Below are 20,645 nucleotides of genomic sequence, written 5' to 3' on the forward strand. Positions count from 1 at the left end.
CCTCTGCCTCTAGGGGTAAACTGACCACGTTCTGTCCTTTGGGATAAGGTCTAGAAGGTGGAAAACGGACTCCAACAGCAGAAAGAGTCTTGCCGTCCTGCTCGCACCTGGTCAAGGTTTCTTCACCTGAGGGCCAAACAAAGCTGACCCATCAAAGGGAGAATTTGTGAAGGATGCCTTAAAGGATCCGCAGCCGCATCCAGGCTTGGCGCCTAAGAGCCACACCTGTACTCCTGCACTGCCTCCATCCGCAGCATAAGATATTAGCCGCATGGAGGAGTTTGCAATGGAATTGAGGGTTCCTAGCAATTTTTTCTTGAGCCCCTGCAGCTGTAGGATCCTGAACTACTTCTCCCAGCTCCTTCAGGATATCTCTGGAGTCTGGTGAAGTGACATAGATAATTCAGATAGCAAAGGTCGCTGAGGAAAACATCCGCTTACTGTACCTATCCATGGTCCTAGAGTCCTTATTAGGAGGATGAAGGATCTGCAAGTTCCTTTTGTGGCCGCAGCCACCACCATGGCAAGTAAGGAATTGTTTGTCACTGGGGCAGTGATAAATTTTGAAGGCCTCCTAGGGACTGGCTCTACAGAGTCAGGAGCTGCCCACAGACACCCAGGAGGTGGAGGAGGTATACTGACTCATCCTCAGAGGGATTGTTGGTGGGCCAGTTCCCCTCTGTTTCAGAAGTTCTAGGATGTCTGAGAAGGAGACATCCTCAGAGGGGATCTAGGGAATCCCTCTGACTCATCAAAGTCAGTATCCAAGTGACAGACAAGTCCTCTTCCTAGGAGGATCTCCAAACATCAGGAGAATCCTCGGAAGAGGGAAATTCCCAATGGGGAAACCTGAGGCGGAGGATCTCTGGGTCCTGTAGCAAGAGAAGTGGCAGAGATCTCAACAGGTACTATAGAGGGAGGAGCTACGGAACAGACTGCTGACTGATACCAGTGGCCAGTACATCCCAGGCAGGTCCGAGAGAACCCGCCCAAGAGCTAGGAACCCAGGGACCACCGAAGGGAAGTCTCCGAGGCAGATGACAAGGGTCCGATGCCACTCACCCCTCGGAGGAGACCATGGAAGCCCGACCACGAATCCCTCTAAGGAAGGTCTCAAGAGGAGATAAGAGTAGAGGCTGAAGGAACAGAAGGGGGTATCCGTCCTCCAGCCGTAGCAGTAACCATTCGAAGACTCCAACCCAAGCTCTGGGGTAGAGTTGAAGGAGGAACTGTAACGTGTGGACCAACAGTCGCCTGTTGAGACGGACTGTATAACATTTGGGCCAGTACCTGTGACTTAAGTAATCTACTGACCACTCTAGGTCATGATCTGACAACCTGGATGACCTTGAAGAGATAGAAGAGGTGAAGCCGAGCCTCCAAGGAAGGAGACCTCGACCTCTTCCTGGAATGAGCCATGGAGCGATACTATAGATCCTGTCGGAGCCGACCTCGACAGGAAGTTCGATGTATCGGCTCCAGCCGAGCTGGGTGTCGGAACCGACATCGAGCCGACATCGGCGGTCAATACACTTAGATACAGAAGCCTGGGCCTTGGAAGGTTTAACTGATTTGGATGGAAGAAGGCCCCTAAGAATCAGTTTATTACGCTTTCCTGCAGGACTCTCTGGCTGAAGGAATGACAACAGCACAGGAGTCCTGCAGGTGAAGAGGGCCTAGGCAATAAAGGCAAGAAGTGTGACCATCTGTCAGAGACATCTTCTGACAGCACGAGTCACACTTCTTAAAACCTGAGACCCTCTCCTTTGACATGGTGCTTTAAACAAACACACACACACCAGTCAAAAATTAACTTAAACAAAATACCCAAAAAGGTATTTCTATAAACAACACACACACCCTAACAGGGAGGGGATGGGATGGGGATAAATCTGACTAAAATAAAATAGAAAAGACAGGGATTTTCTGTCACAAAAGGTAAAAAATTAACTACTAACTAACAATTAAGGGTTTTAAGAAAAGGGGCTTAATATTCATAAATAGAATCACTTACCAGGAGCTGGTAAAGGAGGACCTCATTTGCATCATGGGATATGGGGCTGCCTCGAGCTGGTAAAAGTGACTCTCGAGCTTAGCAAACCCATCAAGCAAGAATGAAGGCGAGATTGACAACTTAACATAAAAGCCTTATGATTGTCTTTGGTGTCCTGTGCAATTTTTCTCTCGAAGCTGGCCTTGGAGGATTTTATGAGGGATCGTAATTTTTTGCTAGTACTGATCAGAGATGCCTTCCCTATTAGGGATTTTGCTCTATCATGTAGTAGCTTCCTCCTTCTGTTGTACAGTTTATTTATGGCAGGGGTCCACCAGACTGGACACCTGCCTTTGGATGATTGGGTCTTGGTTTTGTTTGGGATAGCATGATCCATGCATTCCTGGAGATGTCCGTGGAATGCATTTATATAGGATTCTGCAGTGTGGGCTGTAGCTTCCACTGGCCCTGGGGCCTTGAAGGATTCCACTTCGGTTTTGAGAAATGAGAAGTTCTCTTTTGAGAAGTTTTTCACTGTGGTTTTCTGGGCTGGGGGTGGGGTCGGGATATGGACATCCAGTGAAATTAATTTATGGTCTGATCTTACCAATGAGGGATATACTTCTGGTGTGGAGCATAGAGTCCCCATGTTGGTAATGATCAGGTCTAGTATGTTGTCCCTCTTGTGGGAGTGGTGACTAGTTGTTCCATAGCATTTGAGTTTATAATTTCCAGGAATCTTTGGGCTAAGGTGCTGGGGCTTGAGTAGTGCTCCCAGTCAATGTTTGGGTAGTTGAAGTCACCCAATATAATGGTGTTCGGAGAGATCTTCATGTTCTCCAATGTTTTCAAGAAGGCCGAATGGGATTCCTGACTTTGAGAGGGTGGTCTGTAGGATGCTATAAACTGAAAAGCAGTCTTGCCCACTGTTAGTTGCACATGGATGGTCTCCGATACTTCGTGCAATGCCACTAACCTGGAGGTGTGGATATCCTTGATAAATATGGAAACTCCCCCTCCTTTTGTGGTTCGGTCTGGGTTTTGGGGCTGAAAAGCATGATACGAGGTATAGCCTGGTAGTGCTGGGGTGCTCTCTGGAGCCTTGAACCAGGTTTCTGTCACTGCACAGATATCGATGTTCTCCATACTGAGGAGAGCTTCGCGTGCATGCATCTTGAGGTTAAGACTTCTGGCATTTAGCAGCATTACCCTTAGTTTCTTGTTCCTTGTGCTGTCTATGGGGGTGGGTTTGACTTTGGGCCTTGCCTAAAAAAGGCACTATGGGGGTGGCAAGAGCCTTTGCCAATATCCGAAAGCCCAGAGGTGACAGGTGCAAGCCATCCCTAGCGAAGCAACGTGGCTTGTCGAGCATGTCATCCCAGGCTGACAGACACTGGATCCCCTTTGAATGACACCAAAATTTTAGCCAATTGTTAAAATCGATCATTTTGTCTTTGTACTGTGGCATCATTCGAGGTGAGGGTAAGATGCTGCTCAAGGTCAGGGTCATACCAGCCTGGGCTACATGATCAAAGAGCTCCTCTATGTCTCTTTTCATGTAGTCCAGGGAGGTACGTCTCAGGTCATTCACACCAGCATGTACAATGACCGAGTCATATTTGTATTTGCTTTGGAGTGACCTGAGTGCTTGCGTTATGTGTCAGATCCTAGCACCCGACAGGCAGCTCACCGTGACCTTCTCTTTATTCAGCCTGGTGAGCGGGACGTCAGTGTGTCTGACAATAGAGTCACCTATAACAAGAGTATCAGGTGTGTTATTCAGCCTTAAGGGCTGTGGCTGCTTGGCACACTGACTTTGTGGGTTATGTGTTGTGTGTGTTTTGTTTTGAGGTAGCGTTTGCTTGGATGTCTGCTTTGGAGGTCTCTGTTGCTTAGGTAGATTTTTATTTAGAGCCTCCGAGTATGTTTTTGTCTATTTATGTGGTTGGTACGCTGATGTGGTGGGACTATGTGATACTGGAATTGTGTTGTGTGAGGTTACCTTCTCCTCCTGACTGGTTACACCAGTTTTGAGATGAGGTAGCTCACCCTCCAGTTTGGCTAAATAGTTGCATCTCTCACATATATTTGAACCTGTTTGGAGGAGTTGTCCATGTACATGAGACAGTTGTAACATTGCCTCAAAATTCCCAGATTCACCAGCTGGACTGGAGAGGAAACCATTGACTGACCTTTTGACATGCTAGAGTAATATAGGGAAACTGAATTTAAGACGGACCAATAGAGGACAGGGTAATCGTAGAGAGTATAAGAGTAAGTAGTGCTTATGGTTTAATAGTGCTAACTTGTAGGATTACTTAATTGGACCAGTGAAGGGCCTTAGAATGAGAATATGGTGTTTAAATTGAGAGATAGAGCAGTTCTGAGGGAAAAAGTGAAGAGCAGACTTTGTGGAGCCAGGAATAGTTTAAACCCAATTAGGTGGCGCTGCCCGCTGTTGCTCTATGCACAAAAACTCGCAAAACTGCGCAAAAGAGGGTTTTAAGAGAGGAAGATGAAGGAGTTTTGGAATTGACCCAAAATGGCCAATAAAACTACAGTTTCAAGTCAGTAACCACTCCCACAGGAGCAGGCAGGCTGCTCAATGTTTTTCACTTAAAATATACATCTGCAATCTGTGAAGCTCTTGCCAGTTGTGTGAATCAAACCCTGCACCCTTGTGCTTGAAAGGCATACACCTTAACCACTACACCACAAGTGCTACATTAACTAGATGGGTTGCAAACCTAGAAAGAACCAGCTTGATAATACATGCTAAATCATCACTGTACCCCAATTATTACATCAAAACAAATACTGACATTTTTATATAATTAACAGTAACAGGAAAAAAGACTCAAGGAACCATTAAAAAAGAAGTTAGTAGTTTCTGATGGACTTACTTGCAAAAAGTTGTATGTCTGTTCTCCAAAAAGGTGATTGGCCATCTTCAGAGTACCAACAGCAGATGGGTTATTTATTGCTGTGATAAGTTCCTGGTACTGGGAATGAACATCCTCGCTTTTGTCAAGCTGCAGAGCCTGCAAGAATCAGGAAGCTAAATTATTCATCCAAGTCAGAATAATAAGGATTCATTGAAACCTCTCCCAGAATGCAAACTATAAAGGAAGAGCTTGCTTCACCAGCAGACACCAAGTTTAAAGAATAATTAAACTTAACAATCCCAACAGAAAGCAACACCATACCCAAGCAATTTTAATAACACCACTTATTAGCTACAAACAGATATGACAGATTCTCAACACCAAATTCCAGCAAACAGTGGACTTTCCCCACGAGTAACACAAAAGCCTGAAGAGAGCCATTTAGGGGTTAATAGCATACCATAAGAGGCCTTCATAGCTTCTGCAATGGTTTTCTGCAGTTTTGTTTAGGGGCAACCAGATGTCCTTATGAATAACCTGTATACTTTTCAACTAGTTTTACTATTAAAAAAATATACATAGTTATCAGTTTATTTTTTTACATTGTTTTATCATAGCGGACTAAATTTACACAGTGAAACAAAACTGATCAGCAAGTATGACCACTGATACCATAGGAGTCTGTCCTATGGCTGGTTAATGTTAGCATAATATTCAAAAGAAAAGAATTAAAATCACCAGAAAAAATAACTAAATAAATTTGAACAATCAATCAAAATAAACTTTTCAAACAAGACTAAGTAGTACACTCAAACATTTCAGTGCAGAAACTTGTTTGCTTCCACTTTTAAAGTTCTGTTAGCCCTTGGCTAGATCATTAGCAGTATCTCATGCTGAAATACCCTCTGAGGAACACTATGGTGATGATGTTATGATGATGATGATGGTGATCTTTTCTCTGCTCCATACCAACTTAGGTTCTTTGTTGCATCCCTCTTTTTTGCTCTATACCTGAAAAGTGTTGATCCGATTACTTCACAGAAATACCTGGGGCTTCCCCAACTTTGTCAGAATGAAGTGCCTATTATTAGAATTTCAAGAGTTAATGCAATATTTCGTTAAGCACATAAAACTCCCCTAAAAAGCTACACACAGTACTCTAACATGTACATCCACAACTAGAAACTGCATTTTCTTGTTTTCTTTGCAGATAAAATATATACAGGAAATGGCCCAAACAGCCATCCCACCTTACATTTGTGGATCACCACAGGGTTCTTAACTACTACTGAATGGTTTTCAATTATCCTACCAAGATTCTAATATGCTCTTTAGGCTCCTTCCACATAGTTTCAAATTTTGCACACTCCATCTATCCAGCACCACTATTTTTCTTCCATCTCTTCTGATATTCTGTCTTGCATTTAAATAATTCTCCTTTATCTGTTAAATATCTATACACGGCTCGACTCTGTGGATTATTTCTTTATCTGTGTTATATATGTTTGCATTCGTCTCACCCAAGTCACTAACATATTTCACAATACATCCTAAGCCAAATGTGTGCCCAAACTATCATTTTGGTCATTTTCTTGTGAACAGTCATCTCTGTGGTCTTGGTCAGCCACAGCACCATGAAATTCAGCACTGTAATCCAAGTACAACCATCACTGCCAAGAGAGGTTAAGGATATCAGATTTCTATTAATGTGTACTCATTTGTCACATACCATAGTTAGTCTTAGACAAATAGCCATTTCCAAGATCTCTACTTCTGCTTTTTGACTTCTTCCATGTTTAATATTTACTGTTTGTTAACACCAAACAGCACAATCTTAAAACTTCAAGTACAGACCATAACAGCTGTGTTTTAAAGCATTATTGTGTTTCAAAGGGTATGTTTTCACCACCTTTACTTCATGAAAAGGTGTCCATCTTATTATAGAATGATATTTTCAAGATGGCCAAGTTTAAAGTAGGTAACTGGTTATGCATTAACACTCCAACTCAAATGATATGTTTCACTCATCACAGAATGAGTTTTAGGCCTTTTAAACAAACTCCATCACCAACAATAACATGCACATACACATGTGCACGCACACACACACACACGCACACACACACACACACACACACACACACACACACACACACACACACACACACACACACACACACACACACACACACACACACACACACGTCATGGCTCCTTAGATTACCACTTCCTTATCTTGGGCTTGATATTTTCTCATTAGCTAAGCTGCATTGCAGTATAGGATGTTGTTAGAATTCAGAATTTTGGACCAGCAGGAAGTGAACAGCTAGCATTTCTTAACCCAAAACAAAGGGATGTGTCTAAATGGACTTTGCTAATTAATATTTCCTAGCATTGCCTCATTCCAGTACAATCCCTCTGGAAATTCAATTTACTCTTGGTATATTCTGTGAACTTTACAGTCTGGGAGCAACTTAAAAAATACTTTTTGTGAAGATGAGAAACAGCCAGCCAACTAGCTGCCCACAATCAGTGAGTTTCTGTATATAACTTTTTTTCCAACAAGTCATTTACAACTGTTAAACAGTCTTAAAAGCTAGAGGGAGACAGATGCTTAACTTCAATTAGTGAAGTCATAAAACCAACTAATTGATAGTACTGCTCTAATGCCATCTTTGGGTTCAAAATTACATCTGATTGCAACAGTATATTGGTCTGTATATTTCATATTCAAAGTATACTGCTCAAGTATTTTAAGTAAATAATGCAATTAACATAAACACATTTTGGCAAGCTGTTCATTAATGTGCCTCTGAAAATTGTGGGCCTTGCTTTGAGTACCACAGCATGTTCATAGGTTCAGAGGTGTGTACTAGGCTAATGGCCTTGGAGCCTTTACAAGCCTAGCCCAAAGGATTACCCTGGCATTGTGCCACCTGACCTTAGTTCTCAGTGCCTCTGTCGAGTAGAGCTACTGCAGTGATCCCTGGGGTGAATTTTATAGGTTCAAAACTTAAAGAAATTAACATCTCGAACAGCAGAGCAGCACACCCCTAATGCTGTACTGCCAGCAATCCAATTACATAGAGTGAGAACAGAACCCACAGACTTCTGGTCTTCCAACAAATTAAGTCTTCAGCCATTTTGATCATCTGTTTTTTGGGCATGGAGGCCTGTCCAGAAGGCTGTTGTACTTGTTTCTTTGTCTTTAAAGGTGCTTTAGTCTTTGCCTTTGAAGCTGAAGTCGATTTAATGTACAATTGAGTAGGTCTGAAAACACCCTCAGAAGCAGATGCCTGCTCAGCGGCTCTGGACCCATCTGAGGGAATAGTCTCCGAAGGCCCAATACCTTGAGCTTCCAGTGGCCTAGTCGACTCCACGTGGGAGTCGGTAGTGGCCTGCGGGTCTAAAGTAGCGGGCATCAGGGGCTGCGAAGGTGCCTCACTGAGAACCGGCGACTGGCTTAGAAGAAGCTTCGTCGTCGGTTTTGGACTGCGGATGCAGACGGTCTTTTTCTTTGTGTTTCTTGTAAATTCCGCTAGTCGGATGGCTATCTGACGACATCGTATAATTAAATTTTCTGCCAAAATAGTGTAATGCAAAATCGTACCGACACTTAATAGTGCGTTGGTTAAATCTAGCACAAAACCGACAACTAGTAAAGTCGTGGTCAGGGCCTAGGCAAGGAATACAGTAAGAATGAAAGTCCTTATGAGGTATTTGCTTCCCACAAGAAATACAATTATTAACTTTTTCAGACATCGGTCTGGAGCAAGAAAAAAGTTTCCCCAATGGGGTACTTAGCTTTTAATGAAGACTTCAGATCTGAAATTCAAATATGAAACTCTCAGGAGTCGTCCGACTGGCACTTGCAAACTGCTTATGTTTCAGGCACCGCACGGCAAGAAAGACTGAAGAAAATGGCGTTGGCTGCATCTTTTATACCCCTAGCGCAATGACATCAGGGAAGAGGCGGCAATGTGTAATGACTGCAACAGTAAAACACGAAGAACATCCACAGACTTCTGGTCTTCCAACACAGTATGTGGTTTATACAGTGCCACAATGTATTTTCCTTCTTACTTGCCCCATGTTTAATTTGACTGTTTTAATGTATTCCACTCAAACTTCTAATTTCCTTACATGAATGTCTGTCCAATTTTCCCATAAGTGACATCACTGTAGAAATAATGTGTGGATGAATCCATAGGTTTTAATAGAAGAATCACAAAGCATTTGTTCAATCACACACACACACACACACACACACACACACACACAAAATGTAGTGGGAAAGTGACCAGATGTCCATCACAATTCTCCATCAGTACAGCATGAAACTTATTTGGGTGTGGCAGGCATTGTTTATAGCAAGAGGCAGCAGTGTTCATTCACCACATGATCTTAACACTAAGCATCTCTTGTAAAGACTGCTGTCAGCAGTATGGATATAAAGCAGTACCCTGGTATATTAACTGGTATCAGCTGTGTAAATTGTAAAGCTTTACCTTGTAAAAATGAAAAAAAAAACTGCAGTACTTCAACATATGCTTGTGAAAGAAGAGCACAATATTTAAAAACAGATTAAGTGATCTACAAAAATATATAGAAAATATATGGAAAATATGCAGCAGTAGAGAATGCAAAGGAAAATTTCACAATTATTAACACTGTTGTGCTCTAACTACATACATTAATTCCTTCATGTATCCATCCAACTGATTAATAAGACATTCATTCATATAATGCCAGTATATGTAAAAACATACTTCCTCCCTATGCAGCTGACTGGCATTCTTTCATTCATAAAATACACACCTCACATTCACTTATACTGCATCCATGTAGTAAATTTAGTACATTGTGTAGGATATACATCCATTCTGCAACTAAGTTGTTAGGTATTTTAGCAATGATCTGCACAAATTAACTAACCAGTAGGCTCTTACTGACACACACACTGGCTTCAGGCAATAAACAGTACCATACTAAATCTGCAGGCTTTCAGCATACCATTTAGTTTTTACTACATTATTCCCTTTAGATATTTTTGTCACAGCAACTGTTTTATCATCAATTCTCTTACTGGTTGAGGAGTAACATGGCAGGGAATGAATAGAAGCAAGCAAGATGTTTGCAACCTTAAAATAAATTAAAACAGCAGATTCCACTTACAAAAAAATAGTGAGAGGAACTTGAAATTAGGCACAGATGTCTGGACACACTGCCAAGTCATTGTCAGATCACACTTTTAGCCACATATAAGCACCTTAGCCTACGACAGTATGGAAAATGCATTTAACTACAGTTTTGGAGATTTAAAAAAATCTCCAAAACTGTAGTTAAATGCATCTTCCATACTGTCTTAGGTATAGACTGTGGTGGTGGTGCTGCGGTAGCATTGTCGCCTCACAGTAAGATGTTGTCCTGTTCGATTCTCAGCTAGAGCGTGTTCTGTGCGGAGACATGCATGAATGGGCGTACCTTCATTGAAGGTTGTGCGTCAGGGCCGGCAACTCGGCATGTAAAAATCTACTGCCAATCATTAGCGGACCGGAGTTCCACTGTGGTGACCCCTAACCGGGAAAAGCTGAAAGACACAACAACAGTTTTGGAGATTTAACAAACTCAAGTACAGCAGAACATTTAAAAAACTTGCCTATTTAGGAACTTTTTACCAAGGGTGTTATTACACCCTATCCAAAGACACAAAGTAAACTAAACAAAACAACATAAACAGTGGTGTGAAGGACTCAGTATAACTGTAGATCTACAAAAGACAGAGTCCTGTTGTCCCTCACTTGGTCAGGATGAAACAGGCGAACATTGTGGGTTCTTGTTCAAGAAGCTTTATTATATACAAACACATCATAAAAGAGGTTAAGTAACTTTAACTTATAAACAAACTAGCTATCATCCACATAGATGCTAACACGCTGGCTGCACCTTCAAAATGGCACTGAAGCTACCACATGCTTGGTATTTCTATGCACACACAGATCGTGGAAATGCTTCTTAAAGGTATAATACACCTGTTATTCTACATCCTCCTCTAAGAAATGAGTCCAACATTGTCGCTGATATTAATAAATATGCAATTTACACAGGAATAATTTTTATCATTCAATTGTACAAAGCTAGATACATATATACAACCATGTCCAAGTTGCTGCGTATTTTACACTAGGCTTTGAAATGCAACTATATCAGGTGACATAAACTTTGGGATCTGGTTTAGCAACTGGGACTGTCTCTGTCGACTGTCAATCTTAGGAACAATGGGACCATCTGCCAAAACAGTATTAGGAATCAATACACGTTCTGAAACAGGAATATCATCTAGATTGCTCTCACCGAGTCTTTATCACATGAACAATGCTGCAATGTCGGTTTTGCTACACGAAGCGGTCTGCGATTTCTCCTGTACTCCACACCTTTGGATTTAACAAACTAGGATCTTGGCTCTGCACATAGACTTGTTACTTGACCAATCCAGTCGAAAACTTTCACCGTTTGTATCCTCACTGTCTCTCCTTTTTTCAATGGATGAAGAAATCTGCTCGATTTGTCATATCTAGCTGGACTTTTGGAAAGAATGCTTTCTAAATAACTGGCCTTTGAATGCTTTGTTGTTTTTAGCTTTAGGTCTCAATAAACTAAAACTGACAGGCAATGTTGTTCTGGTTTTCCTAGAGAGAAGCCTCTGCGCAGGTGAGCTAACTATACCATCACGGAGTACGTTTGATATTGAGAAATTCAAAAAAAATTGGTATTACAGTGCTTTGGCTTCTCAGGTAATTGCTTTGCACACTGTAGTGCATGTTCAGCAAGTCCATCTGATTGTGGATACTCTGGACTACAAGTAACATGTACGAAGTCACATTCTCTGGCAAATTTCTGAAACAATTGACTGGTAAATTAGGTACCACTGTCAGACATTAACTTCTGCAGACTGCTATGGACTGAGAAATGGCTTTTCAACTTTGTAATGACTGTAAATAGAAGTTATGTCCTTACCATAACGTTCCATGTGGAGTGTTCATCTCGCCTTTGTTCTTACACATGGGTTCGGAGCCGATCCTCGGCTCCGTGTCGGCCGCTTGCAAGCTCTGCATCGAGAAGAAGCTCGAGACAACCTAATACCCACAATCCCCCTCTGCCTTTACCTCAGATCTAGTTTGCAAGCAAACCAGTAGTCAGAGAGAGCACACTCATACTTATATCACATATGCACAGAACTAAGAGTCTCTATATATATATACACATATACACATATATATACATGTCAGCTATATACACAACAACTGCAATGCAGAAGCAGAATGTCCCAGGCCAGGCACCAAACTGAACGTTCTTCCTAAGGGCGGGAGGGTGGGAATGTAAGAACAAAGGCGAGATGAACACTCCACATGGAACGTTATGGTAAGGACATAACTTCTATATGTGATAGTGTTCAATCTCGCCGTTTGTTCTTACACATGGGTAGCGTCCCTAGCTCCTTGTTCCTGAGGAACTCACGGAAGGACGTTCTTGAGCACAGTGGAACCAAAGGTTGCCCTGTCCCTAGAAACCTTGTCTACCTTATAATGAGAAATGAATGTATGTGGCTTAGACCAAGTAGCAGCCGCACAAATAGCGTCTAGTGGTAGGCGGGCTGCATGAGCCAGGGATGTAGACACTGACCTTGTGGAATGTCCCTTGGGTTTGTGCAAAAGAGTTTGATTTGATGAATCATAGACATAGATGATACAATCAGTTAACCACTTAGAAAGAGTTCTTTTGGTAACCGCTACTCCTTTCCTGTTATCAGCAAAGGCTACAAAAGTTGATCAGTTTTTCTGTGATCTTTTGTTCTATCCAAGTAAAATCTTAGCTGTCTGTGAACATCTAATTTGTGCAACATATACTCCATTTTATTGGAGTGATTCTTGAAGAAAGTGGGTAATTCAATGGACTGATTAATATTATTAATAGAACAAACTTTAGGAAGGAAGGATGAATTAGTGCTAAGAGAAACTCTGTCAGAGTGAAAGATCAAATAAGGGTGCTTAATGGAGAGAGCTTGAAGTTCAGATACTCCTAGCGGATGTAATGGCTACCAAAAGAGAGTCTTCCATGACAAAAATTTCAATGGGCAAGAGGAGGCTGGTTCAAAGGGGCAGCATTAACTTAGATAACAATAAGTTTAAACTCCAAGGTGGCGAGGAGATCTAATTGGTGGTCTAATATGAAAAGCCCTTTCAAAAGGCTTTACAAAGTCTGTGGGCCATAACAGGAGCCCCACATTCTTCCACATGGAAATTAGAAATGGCAGCCAATTGAACTCTTAATGTGGCAGGAGAAGCACCCTGATGGAACAAGTCGGTTAAAAACTCTAATATTTTATTCAAAGGAGCTATAACAGGGTCCACTTGCTGTGTATTCGCCCAGGATACAAAGCGCTTCCATTTACTAGTATATGTTTTAGTAGTGGAAGCTTTATGAGAAGCCACTAATATATTCTGAACTGCAGGAAAGAAGATCAGACCTGGCTAAGTTAGAATTGGAGCAGCCAAGCTGCTAGATGGAGGGACAAGAGCAGGGGTGAGGAGCCCCTGATGAGTGAGTCAATAGATCTGGCTCTGGGTCCAGGATCCAGGGTCCCCGAATGCAGTGTGTCATGAGGAAGGGGAACCAAATTTGACGAGGCCAGAATGGGGCAATGAGGATTATTGTCCTGTGTAGGTTTTGGCTTTCTGGAGAAACTTTGATATCAGGGGAAGGGAGGAAATGCGTGCAGGAGTCCCGGGGCCAATCGTGAATCAGTGCCCCTGGGGACTTCCCTGGAGGGTAATAGGGCAAAGTAGCTCCTGCATTTGGCGTTCATTGGAGAAAACAGATTGCAGGAAGGCTGGCCCCACGGCATAAAAAATCTTTTCGCAACTGACTGTTTTAGGGACCACTCATGCGGTAACAAAATTGCTCTGCTCAGCCTGTCGGCTATGACGTTGGATGACCCGGATGTGCGTTGCTATCAGAAAGCGACCCGTGGACTCCGCCCATTGCCAGATTCTCATGGCCTCTCTGCATAGCTGATAGGACTTGGTTCCCCTGCTTGTTTATGTACCAGACTACCCCCATGTTGTCTGTCTCAACTCCAATAGTTCCCAGAGCAAGACGGGGAGCAAAGTGTTGCAACGCTAGAAACACTGCCCTGAACTCTAGAACATTGATGTGCAGATTGTACTCTAAATTGGTCCATTCGCCTTGGACTGTCTGTCCCTGAAAGATGCCCCCACCCTATCAGGGAAGCGTCCGTGGTCACCGTAACTGTAGTGGGTAGCACAAATGGTCTCCCCTTGGAAAGGTTGCACGCCTGAAGCCACCAGTTTAGGTGTGTTTTGCATGTGTTCGTTATAAGAATCTGGGGTGTTAGAGGTAGTTGTTGGAGCGACGATTGTGCAAGCAGTAGCCATTGAAGGAGTCTCATGTGCACTCTTCCCAAGGGTATTGCAATAAGAGAAGCTGACATGAGTCCCAAAACCTTCAGTACCAGTTTTGCTGGGATTTCCTGGACAAGAGAAGAAGACGTTATGTGAGTCTGAAGTGAAAGTATCCTTTCTGGAGGAAGTCTTAGAATTAACTGATGTGTATTTAATTCCGTTCCTATGAATAAGATACTCTGTGATGGCTGTAGTAAGGGTCTTTCGAAGTTTACGGAATTCCTAGGTGAATACACAGTTGAAGAGTATAGTCTCTGGCCTGTACTAGTTGACGCTGAGTGGTGGCAGAAAGGAGCCAGTCGTCCAGATACGGAAACACCTGGAATCCTTGGCGTCTCAAGTGAGACGCTACCACTGCCATGCATTTGGTGAAGACCCTGGGGCTGAGGGCAGACCAAAGGGCAGGGCACGAAACTGAAAGTGACTGGCACCCAGCCGGAAGCGCAAGTGATCTCTGGATGCCCTGGCCATTTTGATGTGGTAGTATGCATCCTTCAGATCTATTCAGCACATCCAGTCGTCCTTCTGTAAGAATGGAAGGATCGATTGAAGCGTGACCATTCGGAACTTTTCTTTCTTGACGAAGGTATTGAGGTCGCTTAGGTCCAGAATGGGCCTCCAGTCCCCTATTTTCTTTGGAACTAAAAAGAACCTTGAGTAAGTTCGAATCCTTTCTGGTCCGCTGGGACTGGTTGGATGACTCTTTTTTCTAGCAGCTTTGAAATTTCTATAGCTGCTGGCTCTCGCAGATGGGGCGGTACATCTGGGAGTCTTTTCTTTGGAATGGGATGGGATAGAAAAGGTATATTGTAACCTCTGGTAACCACGCTTTTTACCCACTTGTCTGTAGTTATGTTTTGCCAGGCCTGAGGGTATAAAGCTAAGCGACCCCGACTGCCTCCAGAGCAGGACAGTCGGGCCTCCTCTCATGAGTGCTGGAAAGGTTTACCAGGGAGTGTATCCCTGTCACCTTGATTCTGCGGACCCCTCTGCCGCCAGGGCGGCGTCTTCCACCTCTGCCCCTCCTCTGCCTCTAGAAGGGCATCACCCTGTGTGCCTGGGAAAGATCCTTGGGGTTTTGAAACCACATTTTTCCACCACGTTGCCCTTTGGGGCACGGTCTGGTTGGGGTGGAAAACCGGACTCCGACAGCAGACAAAGTCTTTCCCCCCTGCTCACACCGGGTAAGGTTCTCCTTTACTTTGGGGCCAAAAAGAGTGGCACCGTCAAATGGGGCGTTAGTAAAGGAAGACTTGAAGGCTTCCGCAAATGAACATAAGCGCATCCAGGATTGTCTGAAGAGCACCGCTGAAGCTGCTGCCCTACTCGAACCTTCGGCTGCGTAGAGATCAGCCTCATGGACGGGTTCACAATGGATGTAAGGGTATTAGTTGCTGTCACTTTCTCTGAGACAGCAGCATCTGTAGTACCCTGGAGGGTATCTCCCAACTCTTTGACTAGATCCCTCTGTAGTCGTGTAAAGTGGGTCAAATAGTTCAGGGATCGCATGGAAAAAGCCGCTGAACTAAAAATGCGCTTCCCATACCTGTCCATAGTCCTAGAATCTTTATTAGGGTGATGGACAGATGAGGAAGATTCTGACATCTCCTTTTTCGTGGCCGCTGCCACCACCATAGCGTCCACTGGAACTCCTTTTGTCAAGTAAGTCTTGTCCTGGGGTGCAGTGATATACTTATTGGGTTTCCTTGGGACTGGTTCCACTGTGTCAGGAGCCTCCCATGCCCTTCGAGCAATAAGTTCCATTAATTCATCGAAGGGCGGAGTGACCCAGGAGGAGGAAGGGCGAGCACCGAATGCCTTCAGCAAGACTGACTCATCCTCAGAAGGGGGGAGGGACTGCCAGTCACCTCTCTGTTTCAGGATCTCCAATATGTCAGAAAAAGAGACATCTTCTGAAGGTGACTTAGGGGACCCTTCTGACTCATCTAAGTCAGTATCGGATGTCAAGGATTCGTGTGGAGAATCTAAGTGTCTCCTCTTACACAATCTTTTCCTAGGGACTTCTTCGTGGGGAGCATCCAAGAAGCCTCCGAGGAAGAGGGCACCCTCCAGGGTGGCTGAGACACCGGTGCTCGAAGCTTGGATGTGGCCGTGGGTGCAGAGGAGGATAACGCCCTTTATGGGGAGGAGAGGTTGCTTCTACTGATGTGGTTGTCTGGGTAGACAACACCTTCCTCATTAGATCGAAGCCCCGGGTCCCGAGTCGAAGAATCTCCCGGTTCAAGAAATGGGAAGAATCCCAAACAGGCACCGAAGGCATCGACCCCGAGGACGGAGCCGAATCGATCCGGCCGAGGCCCCGAGGGAAGAGTCGGAACTGAAACGCCAGTTCACTCGGCCCCGGAACAAAGGACAGATCGTCGGCTCGAGACTCCGGTACCGGTCCGACGGAGTCGAGGTGAGAGGAACAGACCGAGAAAGACGGTTCTGGACCCGAGGGCTCCACAATCAGAAGATCAACCTCTTCCGGCTCCGAAGACTGGACAGGTCTCGGAGGAGGAATGGATGGAGACAATGGGAGGCCTTCAAGTTTCGACACCTACTGGGTGGAAACTGAAATAAGTTTGGATAGGGCCGAATGCTCCAATAACTTCTGCACCACACGATCCACATCGACATCGGAGAGCTTAGAAGAAGAACGGGTCGAAGGAACCGAAGACGGAGCCGACCTCAATAGAGTCGAGGGAGGGAGCTCCATCACCGGTTCCAAGACTCGAGGCTCAGGAACTGACACCAGTTGAACACTCGGCCCCGAAGTCTGTGGAACCGGTGATCTAACTTTACTCAGAGCTCGGAGCCGATGACTTGGGCTCCGACGTCTTCGATTCCTTCGAGGATTTGGATGCCTGGTCTGAAGCATCCAGAGCCTCCTGAAAGGAAGGTTTTAATAACCCCCTGTCCATGAGTTTCCTGTGCCTATCTGTCATGACCCTCCCACTAAAAGAGTGACAAATTGAACAGTCCTCTTGTAAGTGGAGAGGGCCAAGGCAGTAGACACAGGAACTATGGTTGTCAGTAACTGACATTTTTTGGCCACACTGGCAACGATTAAAGCCTGATTTAATTTTCTCAGACATCTTACAGGTAAGAGAAAAAGTCAAGTCCAGTATAAGAGACAAATCCAATAGTAAAAAGTCAAATCCGATGTATATGCAAGTCCGGTTGTCAAATTTAGTAAGGGGTGGTAGGCCCCGAAAAACTCTAACCAGTTAAATAAACTTAACGGTACCGAGAAATTCTACCTACACACACACATACACTATGTCTATCAAAAGGTACTTTTAGAACAAATTTTTCTAAAATATAACAAAATTAAAGTTATATCTTATCTCAAGTTGCTCGAGCTAGATCCCAGCGATGCGAACGCAGCAGCGGCAAACTAGATCTGAGGTAAAGGCAGAGGGGGATTGTGGGTATTAGGTTGTCTCGAGCTTCTTCTCGATGCAGAGCTTGCAAGCGGCCGACACGGAGCCGAGGATCGGCTCCGAACCCATGTGTAAGAACAAACGGCGAGATTGAACACTATCACATTAGAAGTTAAGATTAGGTAGTAAATCGAGCTCAAACCAATTCGAATAAGAGTCTGCCAGCACTAAGTAATGTCAGCAGCTACTATTGACCAAGATAGTTCAGGGACTTGACTTAGCTGAAGTGGTTCTTTTTGCAAATGTGGTTAAGTACTATTACATACTGAACAGGAAGAAAGTACTTATCAATGTCTTTTGCTAGAGAAGTCCAAAATACTAGTCCTCTCGCCCTTCTCTTAGTAGATTCGGAACCTAGGTGGCCACAATGCAAAATCTGGATATATTCTTGTTGTAAGGAAGCAGGAACAACAATTTTAGGACCTTTGAAAATAATGCCATCTTCCATCAACAACTCATCTCTGTAAGGAAAGTAAGGTTGCACTTTGGATGGTACACTAGATTGCTTTGACGGCCATCCAACACTGATGTAGTGACTGACCTTTTGCAAAATTGGGTCAATCATTGTATGCTCTCATAGCTCATCAAGTCTTATGGTAGAAAAATTATGCACGTCCATGACATCAAAGTCAAAATTCTCTGTGTCAAGCCATTCTGTTGCATTTTTGGGTGGTCTGGATAAGGTATCAGCCAGATTAAAAAGTTTGCTTTTTTATAGACCATTTTGAGGTTGTACTTTTGCAACTTAAGCATCATTCTTTGTAATCTCGACTGAGCTGAATGCATAGGCTTCTTTAAAATAGTAACCAAAGGGTGATGATCAGTTTCAATCTGGATATCTCAAACATAGATATAATCATGAAACTTGGAACATGCAAACACTGTTGCCAAAAGTTCTTTCTCAATTTCAGCATACTGCATCTCAGTCTAGGCAAGTGTTCTAGATGCAGAGGCTACTGGCCTGCCTTTTTGAAGAATGACTGTACCTAAACCAAATTTTGAAGCAAAGCAGGAAAGAGTTACTACTTTGTTGACATCACAGTACCTTAATGTTGGTGGAGTAGCAACTTTCTGCTTGAGATTTTCAAATGCTTTTTCGTGTTCTAGCCATGATCATGTAACATTTTTATGTGTGAGCTCTCTCAAAGGCACTGTCAATTCACTAATGTCTGGCATAAACTTCCCTAAATAGTTGACCATACCAAGAGAACATTGTAGAGCTTACACGTTATTCGGTGCTAGCATTTCAAGAATGGCTGCTTGCTTGGACGGTAAAAGAATAGTTCACTGTCTTTTCACTAGCATGATTATTAGCTTGAATAAAAAGCTGCAAGAATGATATGAAATATAAAGGTTTATTTAGAAACAGTATAAAGTGCTGAAAAATAGAAAGTAGTAAGTGTGCTGGCATGGCTTAATTACATGTTGGCATCCATGTAAAGGAGTATGTTATTGAGAAACAAAGTCTGTAAAAATAATTGCGCAGATTGCAGTTGGAAGGACATCAACAAAGTAAAGAGATGTAACATCAAGCAAGATAAAGTTAAAATGTCAAGTTTCAGATAGTGGTGGAATGCCAGGTTTCAGATAATGCAAGACTGAGTTTCCATGGATCATCAAACTACAAAGAACCAAAGACAAGGGAACAAAGGAAAATTGTTATACAAAGAAAGAACTGTTATACATCAGACTTTGAGAAAAAATATCAGACTTTTTGGTATAAATATGAGTGTGTATAAACACGCTTTGGGAATTTGCCATAGAGAGCTGACAGCATCTGTGTTGCATGCTTGTAGATCCAGAAGGAAAATGTAACAGTAAAGGGTATTAACTGAAGCAATTGTCTGTGTATTTATTGTACTTAGTACAGTACAGTAATAGGACTAGTTGATCACAATAAATAGTTAAATATACTTTTGTATGCTTGCATGTAAATGCAAGTAACAGCAAGAAACCAACAGAAGACGTCATATAAATGGTGAGCCACAGTTGATGGACCCAATGGTTTCTTCTTGTTACAACTACAGCTTCTTTTTGATTTTATTCAGTGAGTACGTCCAGTTGTAGTGCAGATGTTTGCCACCTTCTTATGCACAGTATCCAGTAGCAGAACAGTGCATCTCTGCAAGTTCCACAGGTCTTGTACATTCAAACAGTTGAATCTGCCAGCTGTGTTTGACCATCTTTTGGAAGAATCGAGTGACTTTCTAAGTTTTCTCGATGGAAGATTTGGCCACCTTCCACACAGAAACTGGCAATTCTCTTTTTGTTTCTCATTCTACAGCATGAATGCCATAAACAAAAGAACTGCAACATGTAAGATTACCTTTCAAATAGACAGTAATAACAGTCCAGCACATGTATGGTCAGAATTTAAAGATTGGTATAAACAGAACTGTAGCACATGCAGTACTTCATTATTTAATGTTAATGTCAATGTTTTATATAAATGCATTACGTTTGACTGGTATCTTAAACTGCAACATAATTTGTATGACAGTAAATGTTTATTGTGCAAGTTATATCAAACTGCTTTCTGTGTCCAATGTCATAAAAGTAATGGTAAGCAACCAGATGCATTATATCATGTCCCCAGTTTCAGAGTTACAATATCAGTCAAGTCAGTTCTTTACAAAATCTTCTGTACATCTTGCTAGACAAAAGTGGCATAAAACCACTGCACATTACAAAACAGATAAAAACAGAGACGAGGTTCATGGCAAACTGACAAAAAGATTTAATAAACTTCTAAGACATAGTCAGAGTGAGTTCAAAAAGTTCAGACAACATATGCAAACACCTTTTCAAAAGTACATAAGAGCTTTAAAGTCAGCAGAAC

The 20,645-nt window shown here is 43.0% G+C and overlaps 1 protein-coding gene across 3 annotated transcripts in view; it reads right to left on the minus strand.

Moving 5' to 3' along the window:
* The window catches only part of LOC122798124 (leukocyte elastase inhibitor-like), a 524,655-nt gene that overhangs the window by 275,179 nt on the left and 228,831 nt on the right, over positions 1-20,645 (minus strand). For all 3 annotated transcript variants that reach the window (XM_044066821.1, XM_044066820.1, XM_044066822.1), the window contains exon 3: positions 4,897-5,034. In XM_044066821.1, the coding sequence (XP_043922756.1) occupies positions 4,897-5,034 (138 nt within the window). The remainder of the gene's footprint in view (positions 1-4,896; positions 5,035-20,645) is intronic.

This window comes from Protopterus annectens, chromosome 3.part1 (assembly GCF_019279795.1).
Source record: "Protopterus annectens isolate FY-2018-M chromosome 3.part1, PAN1.0, whole genome shotgun sequence".
Classification (NCBI taxonomy): Eukaryota; Metazoa; Chordata; order Ceratodontiformes; family Protopteridae; genus Protopterus; species Protopterus annectens.